This window comes from Mesocricetus auratus, unplaced genomic scaffold, assembly GCF_017639785.1.
Source record: "Mesocricetus auratus isolate SY011 unplaced genomic scaffold, BCM_Maur_2.0 Super-Scaffold_100008, whole genome shotgun sequence".
Taxonomy (NCBI): domain Eukaryota; kingdom Metazoa; phylum Chordata; class Mammalia; order Rodentia; family Cricetidae; genus Mesocricetus; species Mesocricetus auratus.
The window spans coordinates 34,350,655-34,365,037 of NW_024429192.1; the positions used below are offsets into that span (position 1 = coordinate 34,350,655).

Below are 14,383 nucleotides of genomic sequence, written 5' to 3' on the forward strand. Positions count from 1 at the left end.
TGGGGAAGTCCTTTGTATATGTCAATAAAGCAATGTTGGCCAATAGGGAAGCAAGATAGGTGGAAATAGGAGTCAAGGAGGATTTTGGGAAAGAAAAACACACAGAGACAATGTAGCCCACCAGAGAAGAAAGATGTCCAGACCCTTTTCTGTGGTAATAGAAATACTTAGATTAACAATTATGGCTTAGCCAGGAAGAAACAAGCAAAGGGCCAACAGCTTCATAATTAATATAGTCTCCTGTGTGTTATTTGGGGACTGCAACTGTGGCAGAGCCCAAGCAGCTGGCAAGGGAAAAAAAAACAAAGCGGCTGGCAGAGGAAAACTACATGTTACAACACATTACCCAAGATTCACTATTTCCAGGACAAGGACTGTACAGAAAGTACTGAGATTATATTAGACACCCTTAGGACCAAATAAACTTTCCAGATTGAGTTTTTCCGTACTCAAAGAGTAATCTTTAAAATTTATTAATCTTAAAAAATATGCTTAAGTAATTAATATTAAAAATATTAATAATTTCATATTTGCAAAATGATATGTTCTAAAAACTAGTAAATAAATTTATGTGGCACAGTTTTCATGTATTAGTTGTATTTGGGTTTTTTTTTTTCAAGACAGGGTTTCTCTGTATTGTTTTGGAGGCTGTTCTGGAACTCGCTCGATAGACCAGGCTGGACTTGAACTCACAGAGATCCGCCTGCCTCTGCCTCCCGAGTGCTGGGATTAAAGGCATGTGCCACCAACGCCCGGCAGTTGTATTTGTTTTATGTCTTCAGAATGTTACTGTTTTTGGAAGCAAAACTTTAAAATGTTCAAAGGCAAAAAAGAAATCACAAAAGGGAAGGAGAAAGAAAAGGAAGAATTGATGAATAAGAACCCAGTTTTTGCCTGGAATTTTAAAAAGTTTTGAACAATGGAATCTAACACAAAGTTATTCAGTTTACTACACAATGTTAGTCAAAAAATGCTCTGAAACATTTAAACATCTTATTATGATGTTGTATTAATTTACTAAGGCAATACTATTGGAAAATCACAAGGAAATAACAAGAGTAGGTATGACAATATTTAAATTTACCTTGACTTATATAAGTTATAGAATTCAGATAAATTAATAACAAATTATTTTGGAATTATACTAGTATATTGCTTAATAAATAGTTTACTGATTTAAAGATTAACATTTTGTATTTTTGTATTTCATATTCATAAAATGATTTTTATGAACTATAATTAGTCAGCTGTAGAAGTTGAAGATTTTTTAAAAGTACGACTTATAAATTTCTTAGCAGCATTTTAAATCTCCTTATTCCTAAGGGTGTAAATAAAAGGGTTTAACAAAGGAATAATAACTGTATAAAATACAACCACTGGAATGTCTTTATTCCCTTCTTCGAATGGTTGAATATACATGAGAAGGCAGATGCAGAATATTGACACAGAAAGGAAGTGGGATGCACACGTAGAAAATGCTTTTCCTCTCCCATCGTTGTATTTCATCTTGATAATAAAGAAAAGAATGCAGAAATAAGAGACCAAGACAGTGGTAATAGTAAAGACTTGAATTGGCATTGAAAAAACATATACCATTAGTTCACTAATAAAAAGATCTGTACAGGACACCCTATACAGTGGAAGAATGTCACAGAAGATGTGATCAATGCAGTTGGATTTACAGAAAGTTAACCTTAAGAGACAGCCTACATGTATCATAGAATGCAAGTTGCTGGCTATGAAGGTGGCTATACTCATCTGAATGGAGAGCTTCTTGGACATCATGGTGTAGTATTGCAGTGGGTTGCATATGGCCACATAGAGGTCATAGGCCATTGCTGCCAGAAGGAAGCAGTCTGCAGTTTCAGCAAGACAGAGAAAATAGAACTGTACCATGCATTCATAGAGAGAAATCCTCCTGTCCACAGAAAAGAAGTTCTGTAGCTTCTTGGGAGTGATGGCGCAGGAGCAGCAGAAATCCATGAGAGCCAGGTTGCCCAGAAAGATGTACACCTACCTAATTGCTTTCAAACAAGTCTCTTTGTAAGTCTGGTCAGCAATCCCCAGTGATCACAGTGTCTCCACCTGCTCGCCTCCACAGAACTGGGGTTGCAGATGTCATAGTCAATGTGCAGATTTTTCTTGCTTATTAGAGATACAATTTGGTTCCTTGCTAAAGCCTTCTGATGACACTTTCCATTGGTCTTTTATTTCATGAAGATTTTTTTTGTTTTAAAGATTACATGTCTTCCTCTTTGGAAGATTTTCCCTATAAGTCTTGATGCTACCTTGCCTGTTCATGGGTTCTCTGACTGGCACATCTTCTGAAGCGCAGCATGGCCAATTTTGCAAGGTTATCTGTTTTATATGATAATTTTTCTTATTTAACTTTTTACACATATTATTCCCTCCTTTCCTCCTCCACCTCTGAATCCCCCCAAACAGACACTTGATTCCCAGTCTGCTCCCCAGGGAGGGTAAAGCCTTCCATGGGGGATTTTCAAAGTCTGTCATATCCCTGGGTAGGCCCTAGGCTCTCCCCATGTGTCCAGGCTGAGAGAGCATTCCTCCATGTGGAATGGGATCCCAAATTCCATTTGTATACCAGGAATAAATACTGATCCAAGGTACCACAGATGGCTGAGGCTTCCTCTCTGAAACCCAGGTTCAGAGGAGTCTGGATCAGTCCCAGGGTAGTCTCTCAGTCTGGGGTCCATATATTTCCCCTTGTTTAGGTCAACAGCCTCTGTGGGATTCACCAAACAGGTCTTGATTCCTTGCTCTTCACTCCTCTTTGCAACTGGGTACCAGGAGTTCAGTTCAGTATTTAGCTGTGGGTATCTGCCTCTGCTTCCATCAGAGACTGAATGTGTGTTCTAGGATGGCATATAAGATAGTCATCAATCTCAATATCAGGGTAGGGAATTTAAGGTAGCCTGATTTTTGGTCAGTGTCTTTCTTGTAGACCTCTGAAAATATAATGCCGGATCTCTCCTTTAACCTATAGTGGCTTTCTCTATAATGATATCTCTCATCCTGATCTCCTCTATTCTTACCTGACTCAAACTTCCTGCTCCCCCATGTCCTCCTCTCCCGTCCTAGTCTCCTCCTCTCTTTCTCCCATCTCCCTCTCCCCTCCTCTCCCATCAATCATGCTACCAATCCACTCAGGAGATCTCATCCCATTCCCCCTTATCCACGTATATCTCTCTCAGGGTCCTCCCTGTTTCCCAGACACTCTGGTGGTAGGATTGTAAGCTGGCAATCCCCTGCTCCATATCTAAAATTCATATATGAGTGAGTACATACCATGTTCATATTTTTTTGTGACTGAGTTACTTCACTTAGGATGGTTTCTTCTAGTTCCATCCTTTTGCCTGTGGAATTTCAAATTACTATTGTTTTTTTCTGCTGAGTAATAGTCCATTGTGTAGATGTGTCACATTTTCTCTATCTGCTCTTCTGTTGAGGGGCATCTAGGTTGCTTCTAGGTTCTAGCTACTACAAATAATGCTGCTGTGAACATAGTTGAGCATATGTCCTTATTGTATGAATGTGCATGTTTTGGATATGTGCCAAAGAGTTGACTTGCTAGCTCTTGTGGTAGACTGATTTCAGTTTTCCTGAGGAATCTCCATATTGATTTCCAAAGTGGGTGTACAAGTTGGGACTCCGAGCAGCAATGGTGGAGTGTTCCCCATTCTCCCCATCCTCTACAGCATAAACTGTTATTGGTGTTTTTAATTTTAACCATTCTAATGGGAGTGAGATAGTATCTCAGAGTTGTTTTGATTTGCATTTCCCTGATGGCTAAGGATGTTGAGCACTTTATCAAGTGTCTCTCAGCCATTTTAGATTCCCCTATTGAGAATTCTCTATTTAGTTCTGTATCCCACTTTTTTTTTCTTTTGGTTTTACGAGACAAGGTTTCTCTGTATTGTTTTGGAGGCTGTTGGTCCAGCCTGGCCTCGAACTCACAGAGATCCGCCTGCTTCTGCCTCCCGAGTGCTGGGATTAAAGGCGTGCGCCACCACCGCCCGGCATGTATCCCACTTTTTAATTGGATCCTTTGGTGTTTTGGAGACTTGCTTGAGTTCTTTGTAAATGTTGAAGGTCAGCCCTGTGTCAGGTGTAGGGTTGGTGAATATCATTTCCCATTTTGTGGGCTGCGGTTTTCTCTTGTTGACTATGTCCCTTGCCTTGCAGAAGCTTCTCAGTTTCAGGAAGTCCCATTTATCTCAGTATCTGTTCTACTGTTGTTATGTTCAAGAAGCAGTCTGTTGTAGCAATTCGTTCAAGGGTACTTCCCACTTTCTTTTCTAAGAAGTTCAGTGTGCCTGGATTTTGTTGAGATCTTTCATCCATTTGGACTTAAGTTTTGTGCATGGTGATAGATATGGATCTATCTGCAGTCTTTTACATGCCAGCATCCAGTTATGCCAGCACCATTTTTTGAAGATGCTTTCTTTTTTCCATTGTATAGTTTTAGCTTGTCAAAGATCAGGTGTTCAAATGTGTGTGGGTTCATATCGGGGTCTTCGATTCCATTGGTCTACCTACCTATTTTTGTGCTAATACCAAGCTGTTTTCAGGACTATAGCTCTATAATAGAGCTCAAAGTCAGGATTTTGTCAAAGATTTTTCATTATCTAGTGAGATAATCATGTGGTTTTTCTTTGGCAATTTGTTTACAGTGATAGACTTTCATATATTGAAACATCCCTGGGACAAATCCTGCTTGGTAATGGATTATTTCTGTGATGTGTTCTTGGATTCAATTTGCCAGTAATATATTGAGTATTTTTGCATCAATGTTCATGAGAGATGTTGGTCTGTAGTATTTTCTTAGTTGTTTCTTTGTGTGGCTCGGGTACCAAGGTAATTGTAGCCTCATAGAAAGAGTTTGGCAATGAACCTTCAGCTTCTATTGTGTGGAGCAATTTGAGGAATGATATTTATTCTTCTTTGAATTTCTCATAGTATTATGCACTGAAGCCTTCTGGGCCTGGGCTTTTTTTGCTTGGGAGAATTTAGAGGACTTTTTGTATATCACTAGTGGTTGTAGGTCTATTTAAATTGTCCATTTCCTTTAGATTTTCAAATTTTGTGGAATGTTGGTTTTCAAAATATGACTTGAAGATTCTCTAAGAACCAAATCTTTGTTACATTGATTCTCTGAATTGTTTGTTTCTACTTTAGTGATTTCTGCCCTTAGTTTGATTATTTCCTGCTGTCTACTGATCTACTCTCTGGGGTGAGTTTTTTTCTTTTTGTTCTAGAGTTTTCAATTCTCTAGTGTGACTATTCTCCAGTTTCTTCATGTAGGCACCTAGTGCTATGAACTTTCCTCTTAGTACTGATTTCAAAATGTCCCATAAGTTTGGGTATGTTGTGTCTTCATTTTCATTGAATTGTAGGAAGTCTTTAATTTCTTTCTTTCTTTCTTCCTTGACCCAGGAATGGTGCAATTGCACACTGTTCAATTTCTGTTAGTTTGAAGGTTTTCCACCATGCGTGTTTTTGTTGAAATCTAACTTTAAAGCAGGGTGGTCTAATAAGTTACAGGAGGTTATTCCAATGTTTTTGTACCTGTTGAGGTTTTCTATGTTGCCAAGTATGTGGTCATTTTAGAGAAAGTTCCATGTGCTGCTGAGAAGAATGTATGTACTTTTTTGTTTCGATAGAATGTTGTATAGATGTATATTAAACCTAATTGGGTCATAACTTTTGTTAGTTCATTTTTTCCTTTGTTAAGTTTCCGTCTGGTGATCCTGTCTAGTGGCAAGAGTGGCGTGTTAAAGTCTCACACTATAACTGTGTGAGGTCTTATGTGTGATTTGAGTTTTAGTAATGTTTTTTATGAACTCGGATGCCTTTGTATTTGGGGTATAAATGTTCAGAATTGAGACTTCATCCTGATGGATTTTTCTGTGATGAATATGAAATGACCTCCTTCATCTCTTTTGATTGATTTTAACTTAAAGTCTAATTTGTTAGATATTCGGATAGTTACTCCAGCTTGTGTTTTGGGTCCATTTGATTGGAAAATCTTATCCCAACCGTTCACTCTGATGAAATATCTGTCTTTGAAGCTGAGGTGTGTTTCTTATATGCAACAGAAGGATGAATTCTGTCTTCATATACATTCTGTTAGCCTGTGTCTTTATAGACAAGTTATTGAGGGAAATGAAGGATCATTGAGTGTCAATTCTTGTTTGTTTTGGATTTGTTGTTGTGTGGTATTGCATGTGGAGTTACCCAACTTTTTCCTTTGGCTTTTGGTAAAGTGGGATTATCTATTGCCTATGATTTTGTGAGTGTAGCTAAATTCCTTAGGTTAGAATTTTCCTTCTAGTACTTTCTGTTGGGCTAGAATACTGGATTTGTATTGTTTAAATCTGAATTTGTCGTGGAATATATTGTCTCCATCTATAGTGACTGAAAGCTTGGTTGTAGTCTGGGCTGACATCCATGGTCTCTTAGTGATAGTAGAATATCCATCCAGGACCTTCTGGTTTTCAGAGTATCCATGGAGAAGTCAGGTGTAATTCTGATAGGTTTGCCTTTATATGTTATGTGGCCATTTTCCTTTGCTGTTCTTAAGCCAACAAGACACTGGACAAGTTGAGAGAAATGTGCAGCAAAGAGTGCAGAATGGGATCAAAGAGTGCATTTGTTTTTGGTTTGGTAAAATGAATCTGTTTACTCAAGCACCTATACTGGCCTGTCCTTGAGATTCTGACAGGATATGCCTACAGCTGCAGCCACTAAGAACACTACCTGTGCCTATTCACTATGTTCCCTGTGAAAACGGTCCTTCCCACCTCCCATTCTTCTCTTTCTCTCTCCCCCCTCTCTATCCGCCTCTTTCCTCTCCTCTTTATTGCTGCTCCTATCTTCAGAGGCTGGTATCCTCTCTCCCTTTTCTCCTTTTTATGATTCCTTTCCCCAGTAAAAAATCCCTCTGCTTGAACCCTGTCTCATGGCATCTTTCTCTCGAGTGCTGCTTTTCTTTCTTTCTTTCTTTTTGGTTTTTATGAGACAGGATTTCTCTGTATTGTTTTGGAGGCTGTTGGTCCAGCCCGGCCTCGAACTCACAGAGATCCGCCTGCCTCTGCCTCCTGAGTGCTGGGATTAAAGGCATGCACCACCACCGCCCGGCTCGAGTGTTGCTTTTCTTAAATTATCACAGAAACTATTAAGATAAATCGTCTAGTAACTCACAGTTATTTGAATATCTCAGTGTCCTTTGTTCTGATTTTATTAACTAGCATGATCTCTCTCTCTCTGTCTTTTGGTTAGTTTGTACAAAGTTTTGTCTATCTTGTTGATTTTCTCAAAGAACCAACTCTGTTTAATTGATTCTTTGCAATGTTTTTCTGGTTTCTACTTGATTGATTTCAGCCCTCTATTTGATTATTTCCTTGCATCTACTCCTCCTGGGTGAGTTTGCTTCTTTGTGGGCTAGAGCATTCAGTTGTGCTATTAATTCTCTAGTGTGACTATTCTCCAGTTTCTTCATGTGGGCACTTAGTGCTATGAACTTCCCTTGTAGCACTGTTCTCAAAGTGTCCCATAAGTTTGGGTATGTTATGTCTTCATTCTCATTGAATTCCAATTCTTATTTTAATGAATGGTGGTCTGATAAGATACAGGGGGTTATTCCAATTTTTTGTATCTGTAGCAGTTTGCTGTGTTTCCAATTATTTGGTCAATTTTAGTGAAGGTTCCATGTGGTGCCAAGAAGAAGATATATCACTTTGTGTTTGGGTGGAATGTTCTATAGATGTCTATTAAACCCAGTTGGGTTATAATTTGTATTAGTTCTTTTGTTTCTTTGTTAAGTTTCTGTCTGGAGGTCCTGTCTAGCAGTGAGAGTAGAGTGTTGAAGTCTTCTACTAGTGTGTGAGATTTTATGTGAGATTTGAGCTTTAGTAATTTTTCTTTCATGAATATGGGTGCCTTTGTATTTAGGGCATAGATATTCAGAATTGAGACTTCATCTTGATGGACTTTTCCTTTGATGAATATGAAATGTCCTTCTTCATCTCTTTTGATTGATTTTAATTTGAAGTCTAAATTGTTAGATATTAGTATTGCTACAGCAACTTGTTTCTTGATTTCCCAACCCTTTACTCTGAGGTAATGTCTGTCTTTGACATTGAGATCTGTTTCTTGTATGCAGCAGAATGATGGGTTCTGTCTTTGTATCCATTCTGCTAGTCTGTGTCTCTTTATAGGCGAGTTGAGACCATTGACATCGAGGGATATTAATGACCATTGATTGATGATTATTGTTTGTTCTTGATTTATTGCTAGTGGAGCTATTTTGTGTAGGTTCTCATCCCTTTTGCTTTTGGTGTTTGGTAAAGTGGGATTATCTATTGCCTGCATCTTTGTAAGTGTAGGTATATTTGTTGGATCTAGGTTTTCCTTTCAGCACTTTCTACAACGCTGGATTTATGGATATGTATTGTTTAAATCTGACTTTATTGTGGAATATTTAGTTTTCTCCATCTATGGTAATTGAAATCTTTGCTGTATATAGTAGTCTGGGCTGGCATCTTTGTTCCCTTAGCTTTTGGAGGACGTCTGTCCAGTATCTTCCGGCTTTCATAGTTTCCATGTTACTTGGCCTTTTTCTTTATCTGCTCTTAATATTTTCTCTTTGTTCTGCAGGTTTGCTGTTTTAATTATTATGTGGCTAGATGACTTCTTTTACTGGTCTAGCCTATTTGGTGTTCTGTAAGATTCTTGTATTTTTATAAGCATATCCTTCTTTAGGTTAGGGAAGTTTTCTTCTATGATTTTGTTGAATATGTTTTCTGTACCTTTAAATTGAAGTTCTTCACCTTCTTCTATACCTATTATTCTCAGGTTTGGCTTCTTCACGGTGTCCCATATTTCTTGGATATTTTGTGTTAGGGATTTGTTGGTTTTGAGATTTTCTTTGGTCGATGACTGTATATCCTCTTATGAGTCTTCAACACCTGAGACTTGAAAGAGGGAATCTTCAATTGCATATTATCAAAGATATAATAATAGTAACACACTATGGTATATTGAACAAAGTGGATTTGGGGTAGAAATGTGAAATGGGAATACACAAAAGTGAATGTATGTGTGTGTGTAAGTGCATGTGGGTGTGAGTGTGTATGTGTGAGAGAAACAGATAGACAGACAGACACACACACACACACACACACACAGAAGTTTCCTGTTGGCCTTTTACACATTGTACAACTTCATACCTCCTTGCCTTTCTTCTATCATCCCTGAAATGCCATACATATTGATACAATGCAGGCACTCACTCAAAAAATCTCACCTCTGTTCATGTGAAACTGGTTTTTATATTCTACAGCCTGCAGACACTCTCTTCTTTCACAAATGTTGCTGCTAGGTGATTATTCATGACAAAAGCTGATAAAATCAAACCCACTTTAATATTTTTAAAGTATTTTCATAATGTTATGCACATACCTTTTTGTAACTATATATATTTCCTCAGGAAAATCGGAATCAATCTACTAGAAACCAAGCAATTCCACTCTTAGGCATATAGCCAAAAGATGCACATTCATACAACAAGGACATCTGCTCCACTATGTTCATAGCAGCATTATTTGTAATAGCCAGAACCTGGAAGCATTCTAGATGCCCCTCAACTGAAGAGTGGATAGAGAAAATGAGGTACATTTGCACAATGGTGTAGTACTCAGCAGGCAAAAAAAAATGGAATCTTGAAATTCGCAGGTAAATGGATGGCACTAGAAGAAACCATTCTGATTGAGGTAACCCAGTCACAAAAAGACAAACATGGTATATACTCACTCATATATGGATTTTAGACATGGGTCAGGCTAGTGCCTCTGCATTTACACTGACAGAAAGTCTGGGATATAGGAAAGAACCTAAGAGACATATGCATTGTACCCCAGAGAAGAGGTATGAGGCAAGATCTTCTGAACAGAATGGGAACATGGCGAGGGGTAGGGGGAAATGGGAGATGGGGTATCAGGAATATCCCTTATTTTTATAACTGATCATATGGTCAAAGCATTTATATTAGTAGTAGGTAAGTTCCCACATGGCTTTTTCAGAAAGTCATTTTTAATTTATCCCTCTTTATGCTTCCTCCTCCCAATAACTTACCTACCCTTCTTGCACTCTAATTTAATCATTCCTGTTTCAGAATATGAGAAAAACCTATAATCTCCTGCATCTATATTGTGAAAATGGCCACTACCAAAATTAGTCTACATATTCAACACAGTTTACATCAAAATTACAATGTAATTCTTTACAGAAATTGAAAAATAATTTTAAATTTCATTTGGAAGTACAAAATACCCTAGCTATTGCAAATCAAAAAGGGAAAGAAAGAAAGAGAGAAAGAAGAAAGAGAGAAATAAAGGAAGGATGAAAGAAAGAAATACTGCTGGAGGTATGACCATCCAATATTTCAAGTTATACACAAAGTTACAATAAGATATCATGGTATTTGCATCTAAAACAGTTCCATAGAATAGAATTTAGGACCTTCACAGAAATTCACACTTCAAACTCCATATGAAATTTTACAACACAACCAAAAATATTAATTGGAGAAAGACAGAATTAGCAAATGTGACTGGTCAAACTTGGTAGTGACATGTAGAAAAATGAAGCTAAACGTAGTAGACTATAACAACAACAAAACACATGCATTAGCAAGGGGGTTTCTAAGAAGAAAGGATGACAGCCACTGGATTGATAACCTTCCAGTGTTTCTGGAGCTTTTGCTATGCCCCTCAGGAGAACTTCTGAGGACTTATTTTCAAGCATATTGGGATGTGGGTCTCTGGAATTATACAGTAGTAATGCCGGTTTTAAATATTTACAGGTTGTGATTAGGTATTTTGCAATAGCTTACCTATAATATTTTGTCACAGTCTATCCAGGCTAATGAATCCATACTGATTTCCAAAGTTGGTGTACCAGTTGGCACTCCCACCAGCAGTGGAGGAGTGTTCCCTTCTCTCCACATTCTCTACAGCATAAATTGTCTTCGGTGTTTTTGATTTTAGCTATTCTCACAGGAGTGAGATGGTATCTCAGAGTTGTTTTGATTTGCATTTCCCTGATGGCTAAGGATGTTGAACACTTTCTCAAGTGGCTCTCAGCCATTTTAGACTCCCCTATTGAGAATTCTCTATTTAGTTCTGTACCCCACTTTTTAATTGGAGTCTTTGGTTTTTGGGAGACTTGCTTCTTGAGTTCTTTGTAAATTTTGGAGATCAGCCCTCTGTCAGATGTGGGGTTAATGAATATCTTTTCCCATTCTGTGGACTGCCTTTTTGTCTTGTTGACTGTGTCCTTTGCTTTACAGAAGCTTATTAGTTTCAGGAGGTCCCATTTGTTAATTTTCAACAAACAAGAAGGTTGAGTGGGTGGTAGAATATGGGGAGAACAGGATGAGAAATACCATAAAAGAGGGAGTCATAGGTTAGAAGACAGATAAGGCACCAGTGAGACCTCTATTGATCTAAATGGATGACACCAACTGGCAAGCTAAGCAATAGTGAAGAGACCACCTTAAATGCCTATTCCTGATAAAATGAACTTGATGTCTACCTTATATGCCATCCTAGAACCTTCATCCAGTGAATGATAGAAGCAGAGGCAAACACTCACAGTTAAACACTGAACTGAATCCATGGAACCCAGTGACAGATAGGGAGAAGCATGAGCAATTTGGCAAAGAATGGGTTGGCAAAATCAGCAGAGACAGCTGATCTGAACAAGGGGGAGCTCTTGGACACCAGACTGAGGCCAGCATGGGACTGATCCAGACCCTCTGAGTGTGAGAGACAGTAAAGAGGCTGGACAATCTATGGGGCCCTAGGCAGTAGATCAGTGTTTATCCCTGGCATACAAATGGAATTTGTGTGTCCATAACACAAAGAGGGATGCTCTCTCAGCCTGGATTCTTAGGGGAGTACCTGGACCCTGCTTTGAGTGAAATGACAGACTCTGGATATCCCATATGTGGAAGGATGTGTGGATACGGTGGGAGGCTGGAGGGAATGTTGGGGCTGTGTGGGAGGAGGGCAGGGAGAGGGAACTGGGTTTGACATGTGAAGCAAGCTATTTAAAATTAAAGTAATAAAAAAGCTAAAAAATAAATAAATGATATTATTGTTATGAGATTCCTCTATTATAAAAAACATTTTTATTTATATAAATATATGTTTGCATTCACATTTAGACACAAACCCTCACACATTGTTATGTTTTGAATATACAATGTCTACTAAAAGGATAATTTATTGAAATAAAAATTTTGGTGATGTTGGGTAGAATCACTAAGAAGTGACTGACAGGTCCTCAACTCTGCAAATTCATGGACACTGCTATTTGAACAGCATGGCTATTGGTCTCTATAGTACAACATCTGTTTTTGTTTTTCTCTATTCTTATGCCTACTACTATAAATTTTAATCAGATTTATTATTAAACTAAGGGCGTTTAGAAATGTTCAAATGCAAGATGTTATTTGCATTATCAGGACTACTATTTTTGGATTTTATCTTGTAAAAAATGTAGCCAGTTATTTTATAAAAATTATGTTTTTATTAGTATAGACATTGTGACATCAAAACACTCCCTGATTAAAATTTCATTTCTAAGCCAAAGTTAGCATAAAGCCACCAGGCATGACACTATGATGAAATAGAATGAAATTGAGTGTGATTTTTAATTTATTAAGCTGACTTGCTCATTGAGATTTGATGTTTATCAATCCTTTGGGAAGACCTGATTTTGCACACACCTCCATCAGCAATACACAGTTAATGAACTGCATTTCATCCCACAGGGAATCCTAAAGCATTCTAAGGGGAATCCCAGTTCTCCACATCCTCTTCCCCAGGAAAAAACTGCACATATTCAATTGTTTGACACTGTGTCCAAAGATTAATCATATAAACAGCATTTCCCTTACCTTCGTAAGTTAAGCCATCCAAGTGAGTCAGTAACCTACATGGTCTTCACATCAGTGCTGTCATGTGTTATTTCTGCTTTTGAAGAATCTCTACAATTCCATAGAAGGTACTGATAACATTGCAAATATTTCTTAATATTAATCTTTGTAAAAGTGATTTAAAATTTACAAGATTTGAAGTCTATGAACTTATAGTAATTTTGAAATTTATTTACAAATGCAAAAATAGGTAGGGGTATTTTTAAAACTTAAAGAATGAAAAATCTGCTTGCATTATTTTTATCACTAAAATCTGAGGAAGGAACACAACTATAAATTTAACTATACCATGAATAAAGATGTATTGCCATTCCACCAGAATTATTAGGACTTTTCAGTTGTGTTGAGAAAAAATAAGGGTACTTCAAAATTCAGTTCTCAGAATGATGACATTTTTCTTGTATAAGAAATAATTAGATAATTCTAATATAAAGACTCATCCAAGAGAATTATAGTTTTAATTAAAACTGAAGTTCTAAAAATTAAACAGCAATTCTGTTTTGGCTCCTCATGCAACAATAGTTCCATTGAATGTCTTATCTAAAGGTGATATAGATATAAAATATGTAAAAATATTTATCATTATAAAATATATATGTACAAAAATATGAACACTGGAACACTCATATAAATACATATAAATATAATTGAGACTATATAAAAATATTAGTTATATATTATAATATATTTATATACTCATAGGAGAATGTATCTGTATATACATACATACATATATATCAACATTTTATTTGAGAGATACCTGCATACACCGTATTTGAGGATTTTCAATGACTCTGTGCTTAGGGATATCATGTAAGCAAACTCATTCAATATAAGATCTTACTTTATCTGCACAATTGTTAGCATTGGTTCTTCACACAATATGTGTCTACTCATTACTTGGCTCCTGTTATGTACTAAAATGAGATAAAGTATCCCTTTAATGTAGAACAAACCTTCAGTCACTGCCACTGTACTTACAACAATATGAATTTTAAAGTTGAAAACTCCTCTTACTCACATATAGATTCCATAATAAAATAAATAAATTCTTAAAGTGAAGTGATTCTGATAATGCAGTTTTAATGAACATGAGGGTTAGGGCAAATGTTCTACCCAGACCTCTGGGCTTTTCCCATTATTTTCTTTGGTCATCTCTCAAGCTGCTTCTTATCCTCTTGGCTTGCCTTTACTATACTTATCAATTTATGACTGTTACTTTTGGCTATTTTTATGACATTTTATTTCATTTCCATCCATGTAAGTTCAGAATTTTCATCTCTTTTCTCTCTTTTCTTCTCTGATTATCCACTCTTTCTTATCGATTTCTTCTCAGTTGCCCACTCTTTCTTTTGAGAA

At 37.1% G+C, this 14,383-nt stretch overlaps 1 protein-coding gene across 1 annotated transcript in view; it reads right to left on the reverse strand.

Annotated features, from left to right (window-relative positions):
• Nucleotides 1-1,302: 1,302 nt before the first annotated feature.
• Nucleotides 1,303-14,383, reverse strand: part of LOC106021643 (olfactory receptor Olfr180) — a 37,037-nt gene continuing 23,956 nt past the window's right edge. The window contains 1 exon segment of the mRNA XM_040750368.1: nt 1,303-2,017. Coding sequence (XP_040606302.1) covers nt 1,303-2,017 — 715 coding nt within the window.